The 15,015-nt window shown below is 35.6% G+C and overlaps 1 protein-coding gene across 12 annotated transcripts in view; it reads left to right on the top strand.

The window, feature by feature from the left end:
- ERBIN (erbb2 interacting protein) overlaps positions 1-15,015 on the top strand; it is a 127,699-nt gene that overhangs the window by 89,112 nt on the left and 23,572 nt on the right. For 11 of the 12 annotated variants that reach the window (XM_026865475.1, XM_026865469.1, XM_026865466.1 and 8 more), the window contains 11 exons: positions 3,638-3,701; positions 5,267-5,341; positions 6,659-6,803; positions 7,263-7,335; positions 8,423-8,552; positions 8,895-9,010; positions 10,029-10,098; positions 11,190-11,289; positions 12,638-12,759; positions 13,322-13,492; positions 14,270-14,452. In XM_026865475.1, the coding sequence (XP_026721276.1) occupies positions 3,638-3,701; positions 5,267-5,341; positions 6,659-6,803; positions 7,263-7,335; positions 8,423-8,552; positions 8,895-9,010; positions 10,029-10,098; positions 11,190-11,289; positions 12,638-12,759; positions 13,322-13,492; positions 14,270-14,452 (1,249 nt within the window). The remainder of the gene's footprint in view (positions 1-3,637; positions 3,702-5,266; positions 5,342-6,658; positions 6,804-7,262; positions 7,336-8,422; positions 8,553-8,894; positions 9,011-10,028; positions 10,099-11,189; positions 11,290-12,637; positions 12,760-13,321; positions 13,493-14,269; positions 14,453-15,015) is intronic. The other variant, XM_026865472.1, reaches the window with a different exon arrangement.

Here is a 15,015-nt window from a genome sequence, read left to right as displayed (position 1 = left end):
TAGCATTTCTAATGAGAAATGTATTTGGATAAATACTACCGCTCTTGCTGAATTAAACATGCACACAATTTTAAACACCATGGCATGAAGAAAGACTGTTAATCAAAATGGGTAATTAAAGCCAACACAATAAATCAACCTTGCTTTGTGTAAAATGCATCTTTTTGCTTTGAGCTTATCCACAGCCACAGACTGCAGAACTGGCAGTATTATAATGCAAATTAGCTCAATGAAAATATTTCTACTGAAATGAAAGCAAAAATACACAGATTATTTCAGAGGCATTTATATGATAGGTAACTGAAAGTTGGGAAAATGGTCCAATGGACATAGAAAAAGTTTTGGGTTGTTTTTTTTTTCAGCTTCTGTCTGTTGCTAATTGTCAATAAGGAGTAACCTTTTCAGAAAGAAGCAAGTTATTTTAGAGTCTAATTACGATGATTCAGGGCACAATCTTGATATCACAAACATCTCTTGAATTGAATGCTGCTTGAAGTAAGCTGCCATATTAACCTTAGTGAAGCTATTTACCACATTAGAATCAGTGGCATAGACTACCTGATTCCATAGTATTGGATTGATTTGACAGCAAGTTCAATAATATGAAACATATTTTTCAGTTTATTGAAGGGATTGCATAGCACCATGGCAAAAAGAATTTAGGTATAATGAGATGAATCCATGGGTCTTAAGGGAACTGGCATATGAGGTGGCTAAGCCGCTATCTATCACGTTTGAGAAGTCATGGCAGTCCAGTGAAGTTCCTGCTGACTGGAAAAGGGGAAACATAACCCCCATTTTTTAAAAGAGAAAAAATGAAGACCTGGGGAACTACAGGCCAGTCAGTCTCACCTCTGTGTCCAGCAACATCATGTAATGGATCATCCTGGAAACTACACTAAGGCACATGGAGAACAGAGAGGTGATTGGTAACAGCCAACATGGTTTCACAAAGGGCAAATAATGCCTGACAAATCTGGTGGCCTTCTACAACGGGGTTACAACATTGGTGAATAAGGGAAGAGCAACTGCTGTCACCTACCTGTACTTGTGCAAAGCACTTGTCCCGCACAACATCCTTGTCTTGAAATTGGATATCCACTTTGTGGATAAGGAACTGGCTGGCTGGTCACACTCAAAGAGTTGTGGTTAATGGCTCAATGTCCAAGTGGAGAGCAGTGATGAGTGGTGTTTCTCAGGGGTCAGTGTTGGGACTGGCGCTGTTTAACATCTTTGTTGGTAACATGGAGAATGGCATTGAGTACACCCTCAGCAAGTTTGCCAGCGACACCAACCTGAGGGGTGGGGTTGATGTACTGTAGGGAAGGGATGGCCTCCACAGGGCCCTGGATAGGCTTGAGAGGTGGGCCTGTGCAAACCTCATGAAGTTCAACATGGCCAAGTGCAAGGTCCTGCACATGGGTCAGGGCAATCCCCAGCACAAATACAGGCTGGGCGATGAGTGGATTGAGAGGAGCTCTGTGGAGGACTTGGATGGAAAACTGACTATGAGGCAGCAATGTGTGCTTGCAGCCCAGAAAGCCAACAGTATCTCGGGCTGCATCAAAAGAAGTGTGGCCAGCAGGTTGAGGGCAGTGATTTTACCCCTCCACTGTGCTCTTGTGAGACCCCACCTGTAGTACTGTGCTCAGCTCTGGGGCCCCTAACATAAGAAGGACATAGACCTGTTGGAGCTGGTCCAGAGGAGGGCTGTGAAGATGATCTGAGGGCTGGAACACCTCTCATGTGGTGACAGGCTGAGAGAGTTGGGGTGGTTCTGCCTGGAGAAGAGAAGGCTCTAGGGAGACCTTACAGCAGCCTTCCAGTGCTCAAAGGGGGACTACAGGAAGGGTGAGGAGGGACTCTTTATCAAGGAGTGTATGGATAGGTTGAGGGGTAATGATTTTAAATTGAAAGAGGGTAGATTTAGATTAGATCTAAGGAATAAGTTTTTTCCTGTGAGGGTGGTGAGACACTGACACAGGTTTCCCAGAGAAGCTGTGGCTGCCCCCTCCCTGGCAGTGTCCAGGGCCAGGCTGGACGGGGCTTTGAGCAACCTGGGCTAGTGGAAGGTGTCCCTGCCCATGGCAGGGGTTGGAACTACATGATTTTTAAGATCCCTTCCAATCCAGACCATTCTGTAATGATTGTGTGATAGCTTAGATAATTTATATTATAATTGGAAAGTTAATTTTAGCAGCTGGCTTACTGATAATCAGCTGGTTTATTATCTTCAAGAATGAGAGAAAATACTTATCAGATTCTTTTGAAAGTAGCCTTTTCATGTATTTTCTTTCTTTGAAACAGTGGAAATGTGAGTTAAAGGCTTTCCCCTAAAGCATGTGCATGCTATGTGTGCAGTGTAAAAAATGGCTTCTGCTTTTGTCTTTATCATGTCTTTACCTACTTATGTTAAATTCCTAGTTTGTCCCCAGCATAATTACTATAATGTAATCAAAATCAAATACATATACAAATGTTGAATGTAATCCGTTTGGGAGTGAATAATATCAATAATCACATTACCTTTAAGGCATTTTTCAATACAATGTAGGTTTTTGAACATTATATTCAGAACAACTCTAATAGTGTATTTGAAAAACAACTGAAGCTTTGAATACCTGTGTAGAGCATTTTGTGCTCATACAGATGTTATTAAAAGATATTAATGTTCATACATATATTCTGATAGTATAAAAGAGTTTACCATTTAGAAGCTCTTATATTTCATTTTTACAGGATTTTATTGTATATACACATAGTTTATATTTGAAACTTTTACGTATTGTTAATTGTTCTATGTAAATCTGTTATTAAATAAATACAGAATATAATGTCATATGTGGGATTTACAGCCCCTTTGAAAATACTTTTAGTTAGTACTGCTGCTGACTGGAGTACTGATCATGTAGACCACCATGTGCGGTGGTAGATAATCTCTGTGGGGTCCTCAGTAATAAACTTAAATGGAGGAAAAATGTCGCCAAAACACAGCTTGAAATAATGGATTTTACTTGATTTTAGTCATTGATTCAATCTTTTCCATAAGTTGGCTTAAAGTGTATTGTTGTGTCACAAAATCCAATTTCATCATCTGTTTTGTTGTAGGACTAGAGAAATAATTAGGATTCCAGACCATATCATATATATGCAACTTTTTCAGCAGCCTGGAGAGGGAGAAGGATGTTGTTGGTTACTGTGATTCAATAATTGTCTTTTCTGTTTTAGCTGATCATTAGGCAGTGATCTTTCTTTGAGAGGAAAACAAATAGTTAACCAGCCTTTGGCTGCTGTGATTTACTGTGACTGCAGGTGAAAAACTGAAGGACTCAAAAGAAGAGTAACTTCACTGAGTTACTCTGTGATAAAGATTACTCTAGTGGTCTTTAGCTTTTGTAAACTAATCTGTAGATGAGTTGCACTGTATTCTTTGTGTGACAGCAGCCAGTATGATCATTAATATGTGCTTGGTTGAACAGTGTGTGAAAATTAGACCTTTTTTAGGTATCAGTTCAGTTACAGAACAGCATCTCTACTTAATACTGATTAAAATAATGTATTTGTATGAATACAGGAAGCTAGGATGTAACTGGTATTTACTTAAATCTAATTCCTTATTTATCCCTTTCTTGTGCAGAACCATGTCCAGACTGACTCAGCTGGAGAGGCTGGATTTAGGAAGTAATGAATTCACAGAAGTGGTAAGTTTTGCATTAGTAACAGAGCTTTATATCTTTCATAAATCTCTTTATCCTTTAATATCTTTTTAATCAATATGAATATGTAAACATCAGCTTAAGAGTTCTGCTACTGAGCAAATATTGTGTATACTTTATACTACTTTATGGAGCCTGTTATAAAAAATATTAGCATATTCTGATGAATATGAATATGGTTTTCCTCAATTTGAAAAGAACACTCTGTGGAATGGCGTGGTTACTGTACTGGTAAAAATTTAATGGTAATATGTGTTTGAATTATAAACTTAATTGTTTGACTTATAATAAATTCTAAACAGTGTTTATCACGCATTTTAAGTTGCAAGTTTGGTATAAGCTGTGTATAACCTGCTTATTATTGTGTACAAACTATTTAAAGCCAAGGGAAACTATATTAAATTTGGATATTGTTCAAAATAGGATATAGTTGAGGTGCTCAACATGGATCAATTTGTTTCCTCTTAATTATCTCACAGACAAATTCATCTTGTATTTACAAACACTTAATATCTTTCTGCTTCTACAAGTACTCTCTTGGATAAAGGAATTGAAATAGAAGTATAGTGGACCATACAACCTGCCATATAATAAAGCCAAATGTTTGTGTGCCACCAGTAGATCACACAGAGCTGAACACTTGCTTAGTTGTATGGTTTGGCAGGCAGGGAAGTGTATTTAAGGAATTGTTCATTAGTATTATTACACTTCTAGCCTTTATTATTGCTGCCATATTCTCATTTCACAGTATATATTAATGTGGGAGCTTAAACTAATGTGCCCAAGACCATGTTAAGCCATAATAGCCTGGAACTAAGTATAATCTGCAAAATGACCTGTTCAGGTAGATTTTTGGCTGAGCACTTAATCTCTCCCAGTCTTTTAGCTACAGTAGTCAACTACTAATAACGTATTTCTTTAAGGTCTTTTGGTGAAAGCATAAAAATGTTGAAGTCTTTTTTTTGGATAAAGATTTGTCTGAAAACTAGTCTTCAGTTAGGATTTTTTCTCTTGGAAAATGAATTGTTGGGAGTCAGGACTGCAGCTTCTGCAGGAATGCTATATAATCCTGCACTTCCTTGTGTGGATAGATTGGTTTGCTTGTAACATGCAGATGCACCCTTTGTTGCTAGAATATTAAAATTTGTTTTCCTTTTCCCAAAAACCACAAAATTATTGTGTTTTTTGAAAAACAGGTCTCCTGAGTTGATGGTTTAAGGATTTTTAGACCTCCTCCATGAAGGAGAAAATTATAACATATGTTTATTGTGTGCTCCAGTTGGAAGTAATACTTACTGTAAAAGACCCCAGCACTTTCTGTAAGGATTTTTTAGTGCTGTGTTCAAGTTCTTAAGATTGTTGTATATCCAGTATATATTTACATTTCAAAAGTGAATTATCTGTGTTTTCTTTGATGACCCCGTGAAAAATTTGTGTATAATAACTATAATAAGACATTACTTAAAGTTGCAATAGATGAATCACTGAAATTGTTTTTGCCTTTCACTACTTTTTGTATGAAGTTTTTGAAAAATGGCTTCCCTTTACAGCCTGAAGTACTTGAACAACTGAGTGGGTTAAAAGAATTTTGGATGGATGGTAATAGACTAACACTTATTCCAGGGGTAAGTTCTTTTACTGTGTTAAACATCTGGTATTTAATTTGCAGTGGTATTTGCTTTTGTCAGTGATTATATATGCTGACCGTGATGATATATGCTGAAGTTGCTATGTAATTTTAATGTTACTTAAAGCCAAAAGGCTAAATGCAACTTAAATGCTTAACTAATCTGGTTAGCACTTGTTACTGATCATGAGAACTAGGTACACAGCTTTTCTTTCATTGGAAGTTATATACCTCTCATCTAAAAATTATGCTCCGATTCAGGAAAGGGGTAAAAATCCTAGATCAAATCCTGGATTGAATTTAGGGTTGATTGATCTTATTTTGTGTTAGACAGCAAGCAGGAATTTACAGGATAGATACATTGTGTGAATTTTTACTGGTCACAGCTGTAAAGCAAGCAGTGTCTGTTCAGATGCCATGTATACACTGAGCAAAGCCAGTTCTTAAGAAAATGTTCTGTTGACTTCATCTGGGTTCCTGACATCTTTCAGAGTTACATGGAGTCGAGGCTGACCTGTTATTGCAATACTTGTGAACCTGTGCTTATGTTGTATTAAACTAGTAAATGAGTATTTGAAATTTGGAAAGCAGCTGGTCTGTTTTCAGATTTAAAATGATTAGCAGTCTTCTGATGTGAGACTTCCTTGCTCGATCAGTAGTCTTCTCTACTGTCTTTCCTCGCTTCAGCTGATTCTTCCTTGAAGAGCTGAGTGCATGTATTAAACATTTCTACTTTACAGTAAGGCTGTATTTGTGAAAGTGTCTGCATATTTCTTGTGAAAATTTTAGTAGAGTAGTATGCACAAATCTTCAAGCTTATTCTTGGTTCATATGGAAAGGTAATACAAGCTTACATTTTGGATTGTTTCTTCAGTTTAGTACAATTAAGGATTCATTGTTGGTTTGAGGTTAAGTAGGATGTGATTTTACACAAAAGGCAAAAATAAGCATTAAAAGGCTTTACTGGAGCCTCATGATGTTTTTACATTATCTGTCTTTGAAGTCTGTTCTAAAGCTTCAGTCACTTGATTAAAGGTAACTGATCAATCCACTGCATTTGCAGCAGACTGACTAGAGATCTGTGGAATAACTGTGGTCTGTCTCTGTGTGTGGAAAAACATCAAATTTACATATCTGCCCAAAATACTTAATTAAAAAGCTTAGATATTTTGCATAAAATTGTGTTTCAGCACTATAAATAGGTTTTCTCTTTTCCTCTGGCATTACACTTGAGACACACTTTGTTGTCAAATCTGCTGGATTTTTTGTTTTGAACTTGCACTTCCTAGAATGCATTATTTTCTCTTGCTTTTAGTTCATAGGCACTTTGAAACAACTGACCTACCTGGACGTTTCTAAAAACAACATTGAGGTAGTTGAAGAAGGTATTTCAGGCTGTGAAAGCCTGCAAGACCTACTGTTATCTAGTAATTCACTTCAGCAACTGCCGGAGTCTATTGGTTTGTATTTTCAGTTAATTAATATTCTTAAAAGTTTATAGATTAGACACAGAGAACACTTCAAAATTGACAAATCTCATTTTAGATCTAAGTTTCAATTGATTAAAAGTGCCAGTTTTGGATAAAGCTGTAATGTATAGCTGAATAATAAAGTTTATATTTGTTCTGGAACATTTGTGACTTTATACAGTAGTTCATTAATGGATGAGAACTTGTTGACTGCAACAGAGTAAAAACACTATTCCCCCCACCCCTACCCATGTCTGGCACATGCTAAGCTGGCAAACAAGTTCTGTAAGCTTGTCTGCTTATTTTCTAAAGTATATAGTCTTATAGGCACGCCAGGGAATACAGAAGATGTAGCTGCTTGCGCAAAGGTTTTTTCCCCTTTAAGTTTAATTAAAACTAAGTTTAATGAACTCAATGTCACTTTTGATTTACTTGTTCATTTTATTACAGGTTCCCTGAAGAAGGTAACAACACTTAAAATTGATGAAAACCAGTTAATTTATTTGCCAGACTCCATAGGAGGGTAGGTTTTTCACTTGAATAAAAGGTTTAATTGCCTTTCTGCACACTTTTCTGTAACAATGGCTCCCCATTTGATTTAATTTCTTTTACATGTTAATGTCTTAATAAAGTTGAAAGCAAGTGCTTTCATATCGTATTTCTAGTTTGCAACATGTATGTGCTTTATATATTGTTTAATAATCAAAAGATACATGTTCCTCACTTATTAATGCAGCCACCAATCTGTGAAAGAAAAATTTAATGACTAAGAAAACATAATGTTTAAAAGGGCAGTCAGCTGGGTTTTGGCAGTAACATAGCTGTGGCTGTGGTTAATATTGCAGATGAACGAACCACTATCAAAAAGCTTGTAAGAAGTGAATCTAATCACATACGTTTATTTTTTTTTATATCATAAAGATATTTTGACCTGTTAATCAGCAGGGTTTTTAATGTATAATTTGGTATTCAACAATTTAATTTAAAACAAGGAAATGATGACAAAAATAATTGGTTCAGAATAAAGTGCTATAAAAATGAAGGGTATTTGTTCCAATTTCTTTTCACCTATTATAATTAATGCAGGTTATCTTTTGTTGTCAGAATTTACAAAATAATTCTTCACTGCCAGATTCTTAGTTCCACTGTCTCTAATTGTGGAAATTATTTTTCTTGTTCAGAAACTACACTGAATGCTGTCGCATTTGGAATGTATTCCGTGCCTTGCACTAGCACGTTTTCATGTAATACACAAACATTTGGTGTTGCTGCCCCCCCTGTTTTCACTGAATGCTCTCTAGTGTGTAAAGGAGATCCAAAAAAAAAAAGCCACAGACAAACAAACAAAACCATAAAAAACCCCCACCAAACAAAACAAAAAACCCCATAATCAACCATCAAACAACAAAAACCCCAAAACACATTTTAAGCATTTAGTAAAGGATTTTTCTTGAATTTGAAATCTCTTGGGTTTTGGAGTTTTATTTTGAATGAAACTTGAGATTTGTAGTTAAGTTGTATTAACTTCATTTAAACTTCAAGTATTCAATTAATGTTGTATGAATTTACCTGTATAGAGGAGTGGATTGTGTTTTGGTTTTTTTTGACAGGTTAATATCAGTAGAAGAACTGGACTGTAGTTTCAACGAGATTGAAACATTGCCTTCATCTGTTGGGCAGCTCTCTAATATAAGGACATTTGCTGCAGATCATAATTTTTTAGCACAGCTGCCATCAGAGGTATGTATTTAATTACAAAACTGTGAAATGCATTTTTAAATGTATTTTAAACTATATAGTCTGTACAACTTTTGGATAACAAGTTAATTCTTGAATGGATGTTCTTGTATATTTTTAAAAGAGAATGCGTACAAATATACAAGTTTTTAAATAATGAAAATTGTTTTCATTATTTAAAAAGAAGTAGAAATTTGTTGCTAGTGTATTGAAACTAAAAGAAGGTTTAATATGTAAGAATAAATTCTACAGGCAAAAATAGCAGTAATACTAGTTGTTTTAAAACAGTAAAATTTGCATATTTAGAGTTGTGAAGATGAATTAATTCTTTGGGGTCTTTTTCAGATTGGAAACTGGAAGCATGTAACAGTGTTGTTTCTGCATTCTAATAAGCTTGAATTTCTCCCTGAAGAAATGGGTGATATGCAGAAACTAAAAGTCATCAATCTGAGTGACAATAGGTTCGTGAATACATTTATTCAAATAGAAGTTGTATGAAATGTAATAGTAATGTAGTAATGTAGACGTATTTTTATAAATAGATTATGCTATCTTTCCTTATCTTGTGCACAGCTTAGAAGCTGACTGAAAAGCATATATTTAATGTGTTATTGCTGCATTCCAGATCTTGCAGTTCCACTGTATTAAGCTGTCCTTATTTTAATGACGGCACACAGCATATGCATTGAAGCACAGCTTGAATACATTTATGATTGTTAGCATATATTTTTCTGGGGAATTAGTTTGGTTATTTTCATAAAACTTTTGATTCTTAAAAGTTACTAGCTTCCAGTATTAGGTATGGAGGACACAAAACAATAAATATCACAGTACAGTATAAAACACTTAATTGAATGGGGAAAAGAGAGTTGTGTTTTATTAGAGCTGGTCATTAAAAACTGACAAAACATTTATCTTTTGGGAATTGCCAATTTTTAGAATTGAAATATATTGGGAGAGAGAAGTCTAACTGAGCTCCCTGTCCTGTTCTGCCAGTCCAGCTTCTCTGTACTCCCATCTGTAGCTTGATTTATCCATTAATACCAGAGCTTCTGTTATCCAGGACAGTCCCTTACCCACACATGTATCTTGGAAAAAAACACAACCACCACTTTTCAGATGTAGCACTTGTTTCTTAATTGGCGTGCATGTATATGGAAAGATAAAGTGCTGAGGGTTCAGATTAGTTCATTCAGGAGTTCAAAATTGTATTCAAGCCACTGAATTGAGTTAAATTCAAATTACATTGTCTCTTTTTTTAAGCTGCTTGCTAAACTGGGCAGAAAATGCAGGGGTTTTTAATTTCAGGTATAACTTTGAATCCAAATTAAATGCTGTTGCCTTTCAACTCTCAATAGTTACTAATTTAATTGTATATATAAATGTCCTTTTTAAACATTTTTACAGGCTAATGCAGGATTGTTTCTTAATCTTAACAGTATCGATAAATATACTTACATAAATTCTTGTAATTTACAGACTGAAGAATTTGCCATTTACCTTTACAAAACTGCAACAGCTCACTGCTATGTGGCTATCGGACAATCAGGTGAACTTTTTTTAAAATAGATGATTGTTAATTTTATTACTAATGGAACTGTCAAGTACAGGGCCATCTGTTAAGTAATGGGACCTTGTACTGTGTATATACACATCAATATCTTACTGTGTTGTTCTCCTGAAACAAAGAACACTGAGCCTGTCTTTGGAGACTTTCATACTTCTGACAAAGTACTGTGCTATTAGGGAATGCAATTTTAATAGAAGTTGGGGGGTTTTGTTTTTCCTAATTCAGGCTTATTTAGACAGGAGAGATAGTGCTTGATAAGCTAGTAGCTGAATGTGTAGCATGCTGTTCCTTCCACAGCTATACCATTGGAGAAACAGCATGCTAGGCTTCTTGCCACACCTTTAAACACTGCAACTGTCTGAGTTTCAAGCTGTTAAGCAGTGACTCATGCATTTGTGGCTTGTGTTTTTGCTGTGTGTTGAAGCCCTCTGTACTGTGCTGATTTCCTGAAGAGAATAAGGATATGCTGTAGGTGGGAACTGTGCTAGGCGAACAGTTGGACTAGATGATCTCTACGGTCCTTTCCAACTTAGATGATTCTGTATGATTCTGTGTGTGTGAATTAAGGTGTACAGGGTTGCCAGAAATCTACTAGGTTCAGATGTAGTATAAGAAAAGCACTTCTGCTAATCCAGTAGTTTCAAGAATCTCCTGCTCTTGTAAGGGGTGAGATATATTCAATCAGGTGTCAGTATTAAAAACTGAGTACAACATTTTTCTCTTCATATGGTTGTCAGCAGCTTTAAATGGCCAAATATATCTGTGTATTCCAGATTAGCCTGCTCTGAGATAGTAGTAAGTCCTAGCAAGAAACTGGGTTATTTTTTGAATATCCAGTGGTTGCTTTTCTCTTAAAGCTGTTACAGAGTTTCAGTTCTCAGTCAAAGCCAGTCATCAATCAAAGACAGACATGCTAATAACTTCATTTTGTGGAAATTATTCATAGGAGAAATTGTTTAATACAAGGAGAATAGTCTTCAAAGTAATGGGACAGGCATGCTCTGTGATACATAGATCATACTTTTTTATGTATGTTCTCATAACATAGCCTTCTTTCATTTGCTTTGTAGTCTAAGCCACTTATCCCTCTTCAAAAAGAAGCTGACCCTGACACACATAAAACAGTACTTACTAATTACATGTTCCCCCAGCAACCAAGGACCGAGGATGGTAAGAATTTCTGAAGTACCCTGTCAGAATGCTCGCTTTTGAAAACAGTAATAGGAAGACTGCCCAGCTAATATGATTTTCACAAGAGAATACTTAAATACGAGTTGGAAGTAAACTTGTAAGTGATTAACAGTTACATCTGAGGAATGAGAACAGTAACTTAATGTGATCTACAATATTGGTAAATTCCAGGTGAAAATTTTAGTGAGCGAGGTGAGGAATGGGCTGGTGAGATGACATTCTGTGTTGGTTGCCACATCCCAATATGACACCTTATTTCATTCTGACATAACATAATGGTTTGGGTTGAAATTCTTCTTAGCAGGTGTCTTTTTTAGTCTGTTTTAACAGAATGTCAGACAAGATGTTTCCTCCATTAACCAGTACATATTTTTGGAATAGTACATAACATTCTGGGTTTTGTTTTAAAAGAAAAAAAAATCAGTCCAAGAAACGTCATATTGCTCACATATAAAATGTGTTATAAAAGGTTAGGTTACGCCCAAAACATTGACCTTGCTAGAAGGTTATTTTTTTGGCCCTTATAATTAAGTATTTTTCTATTTCAAGTATAGAAGTAGTTAATATGGACAGTCTTGGCACTGGTAATGAAGGACACACATTTTCTGGAGTGATGGTGGCAGATCTATCAGGCTTTCTGACATGCTAAAGTAGAGCCTGGCTGATGTAACATAGGGCATGGAGACATGCTAGAATAAGAGACAGTGGATATCCAAAAGATTTTTTTATCTCTTAGAAAATTAAGCAAAAAATACTTTGTAAAGCTGCTGTCATTTGTCTAAATTCTGCAAAATCATTTGTTTACCTTGTTTTAGATGCTTTAGGGTTTTTTTTCAGGATTAGTAGTAATACAGGTTTCTTCTTATTCTTCAATTTTAAATTTTCATTAAATGAAATCAGGTGAATTCTCTTATACATGCTTAATGAGACCACCTCATTGAAGTCAGGCTATATAAATCTATATAGGTGTAATTTACATATATATCTATTCAAATACATATTTTAATATTTATACATATATATGAGTCAAAATAATTTGCATCAGAGTTCTGCAAATTTTCAAGTGTGAGTGTTAAGACTAGTGTACAGCTGTGTGTATGACATTTTTTACTTTACAAATAGGAATGTTATTATTATGAAAATACAGCAAGTTCCTAAAGCAGTGACAGTGCAGCTAGTCTTAATGCTGCTTATAGTCTCTTATCTTTTAAGAATGCGTACAAAAGCATATAATCCCATCCCAGAGAAAGAAAAAGAGGATTTTTATTTTGCATAACGTATCCTATTCTTATGAGCATCTCTGTTTTTATGTTTGTTTTTTTTTTAGTTATGTTCATATCTGATAATGAAAGTTTTAATCCATCTCTGTGGGAGGAACAGAGGAAACAGCGTGCTCAGGTGGCATTTGAGTGTGATGAAGACAAAGATGAGAGAGAAGCACCGCCTCGGGTTAGTACTGAATTTTTTTGGTAATAGGTGGTGCTACTCCCCTTCTTATTCCCTCCCCTGAATCCCATCCTTTTCCTTACTTTGGCTGTGGATTTCACTTTGCTGAAGATATCAAGTCTTCAGTTATTAAATAAGAGTATCTAGCAGGATGAAACACCTTGAGGTTTCTGAGGTTTTTTGCCAGATCATTTTAAGTGCAGCACAAGGGAAAGACTCTCAGCTGAAATAAGGCAGTGTAGGGCATAACATGCATAACTAGTGGTGCTGTGAAGAAGGGTGGTGGGGAAGCAATGATTAATCCTGATTGATCTTTAAGTAAATTACAGTTGCCATAATTCTTCCTGCTTGCAGTTAATGGACACATTTGGGAGGGGGGGGAAAGTGATTCATAATCACTTTAAGTTTTATAAACTTAAGTCTGCATCAGTTCAGGTGTACTCAAACAGCAAAGTGGAGATCCTAGATTGTTCTGTTTTGTCCTAATTCATTGTCTGTTATAAAGCTGATGTTTTAATTATGGCATTTCATTAAATGTGGAACATTATTGGGTTTTATCATATAGGAAGGCAACCTGAAGAGATACCCAACTCCATATCCTGATGAACTGAAGAATATGGTCAAAACAGTCCAGACAATTGTACATAGGCTGAAGGATGAAGAATCTTCTGAAGATGTTGCCAAGGAGTTAAAACGAGAAGGCCAGACAATTTCTGTAAAAGATGTGGGGGTAAAGGTTAGATATAGTATTCTCTTCTGATTTTGCAAGAAATTCCAAAGACCTAGAATGTCACTGATTTGTTTTAATTCTCTTCTCTCTCCCCACTATTGCTTTTGCAAGAAAAATTGTCAGATTAAAGAACAGAATTTACCTATTTACTGTCTAAAGAAGTCTGTAATAAGTGTCTGGTTTGTCGTAGCAATTTTCCTCTAACGCTAAGAACAAGGAGAGTGACTTGATGGTCACTATGGATGGTGTTAAGGAGCTGTATTCTTCAGTTTCTGGAGGATGGCATCTTTGTCATCCTCTTATCTTATAAATGCCAGATCTCACAATGAAATTCAGGATAATCTCTAAGGATTTTACTCCTGCCTTTGTGACTGGAGTTTGTACATGATAAATTGGGAAGGCAGTCATAGCAAGTTGGCACAAGAGTCAGGATCTCTTTAACAGGTTGATGTAGCATGATATGTGATAGGACTGCTGTTTAGTGCTGATATGTCTCATTGTAGATGTTCTTGGCCTTTTTTTTACTTAACTGGAAATCTAATGGTACAAATTGACCCCAGTAAGGAGGAGAGTCAAACTGATTGACAAAGGGTAGGGGCTGTAGCTCAGTAGTCTGCAGAGATTTCTCTGCATTTCATACCTACTGCATTTCATAATTCGTAATTTCAAAACTCAGATTTTCCAGTCCATAGTTTCCCAAAACATATACTGTTAACACTAAATATGGTATGTTACTGAAAACCTTTCAGGATGTTTTTTCTGCTAATATTCTTAATCCTTTAGACTTCAGAAATTCCTTCGATAAAGAACAAAGCAGATGAAAGAAAGCAATATTCAGCAGGAAGCTCTGTGCAGAAGCCTAGTGAAGCAGAAGCTGAGCACAGTACCGCAAATTCACAGATGACTGCACTTGTTAAAACCTTGCAAAACATGAAAACGATTGTCAACCATGAAGAAATGCTTGAGGTATGGCATCATGATGAACATCATAATAGTCAAAGAATTGTGCTGGTATTGTATTGAATTTGTTACTCTGGGAGATGGAAGTTTATGTTGACAGTAGCAGAAAATTGCCATAAGTGTTATAAACACAGATGGTTTGCAATGCAGTATTTTTCTCACTTCAGATTATACTAAGTAAAAATTGAAAACCTAATAAAAAGTTCATAATGAAATATACATGCATTTAAAGAAGAATATAGCAAACGATTAAAAGTTGACCTAAGTATCAAACTGTGAAAAGACTCATGCTTAGAATTTTCCAGGTTTTGCTTGATTGTCAATTCTTCATTAAATACTTGAAATGACAAAATATCTGATTAGTGAGAGCAATCAAAAACTTGTATATCCAAGTGACTATGCACATTCATTTCAAATGAAGAGTGAAAGGTGGGTTTCAAAATGTGTATTCCTTTGTGTTTATTAATGAGCTGTCATGAATATGACTTGGACTGTATTTACCTCTTATAGAGTCAGAGATTTTATTTCTAAACTGTTTGTACATCTCTGACAAACACTATGTATTCTTT

This window comes from Athene cunicularia (genome assembly GCF_003259725.1).
Source record: "Athene cunicularia isolate RWA chromosome Z unlocalized genomic scaffold, athCun1 chrZ_part1, whole genome shotgun sequence".
Classification (NCBI taxonomy): domain Eukaryota; kingdom Metazoa; phylum Chordata; class Aves; order Strigiformes; family Strigidae; genus Athene; species Athene cunicularia.
The sequence above is the reverse complement of the archived record's forward strand: the minus strand, read 5'-3'. Positions and strand labels throughout refer to the sequence as shown.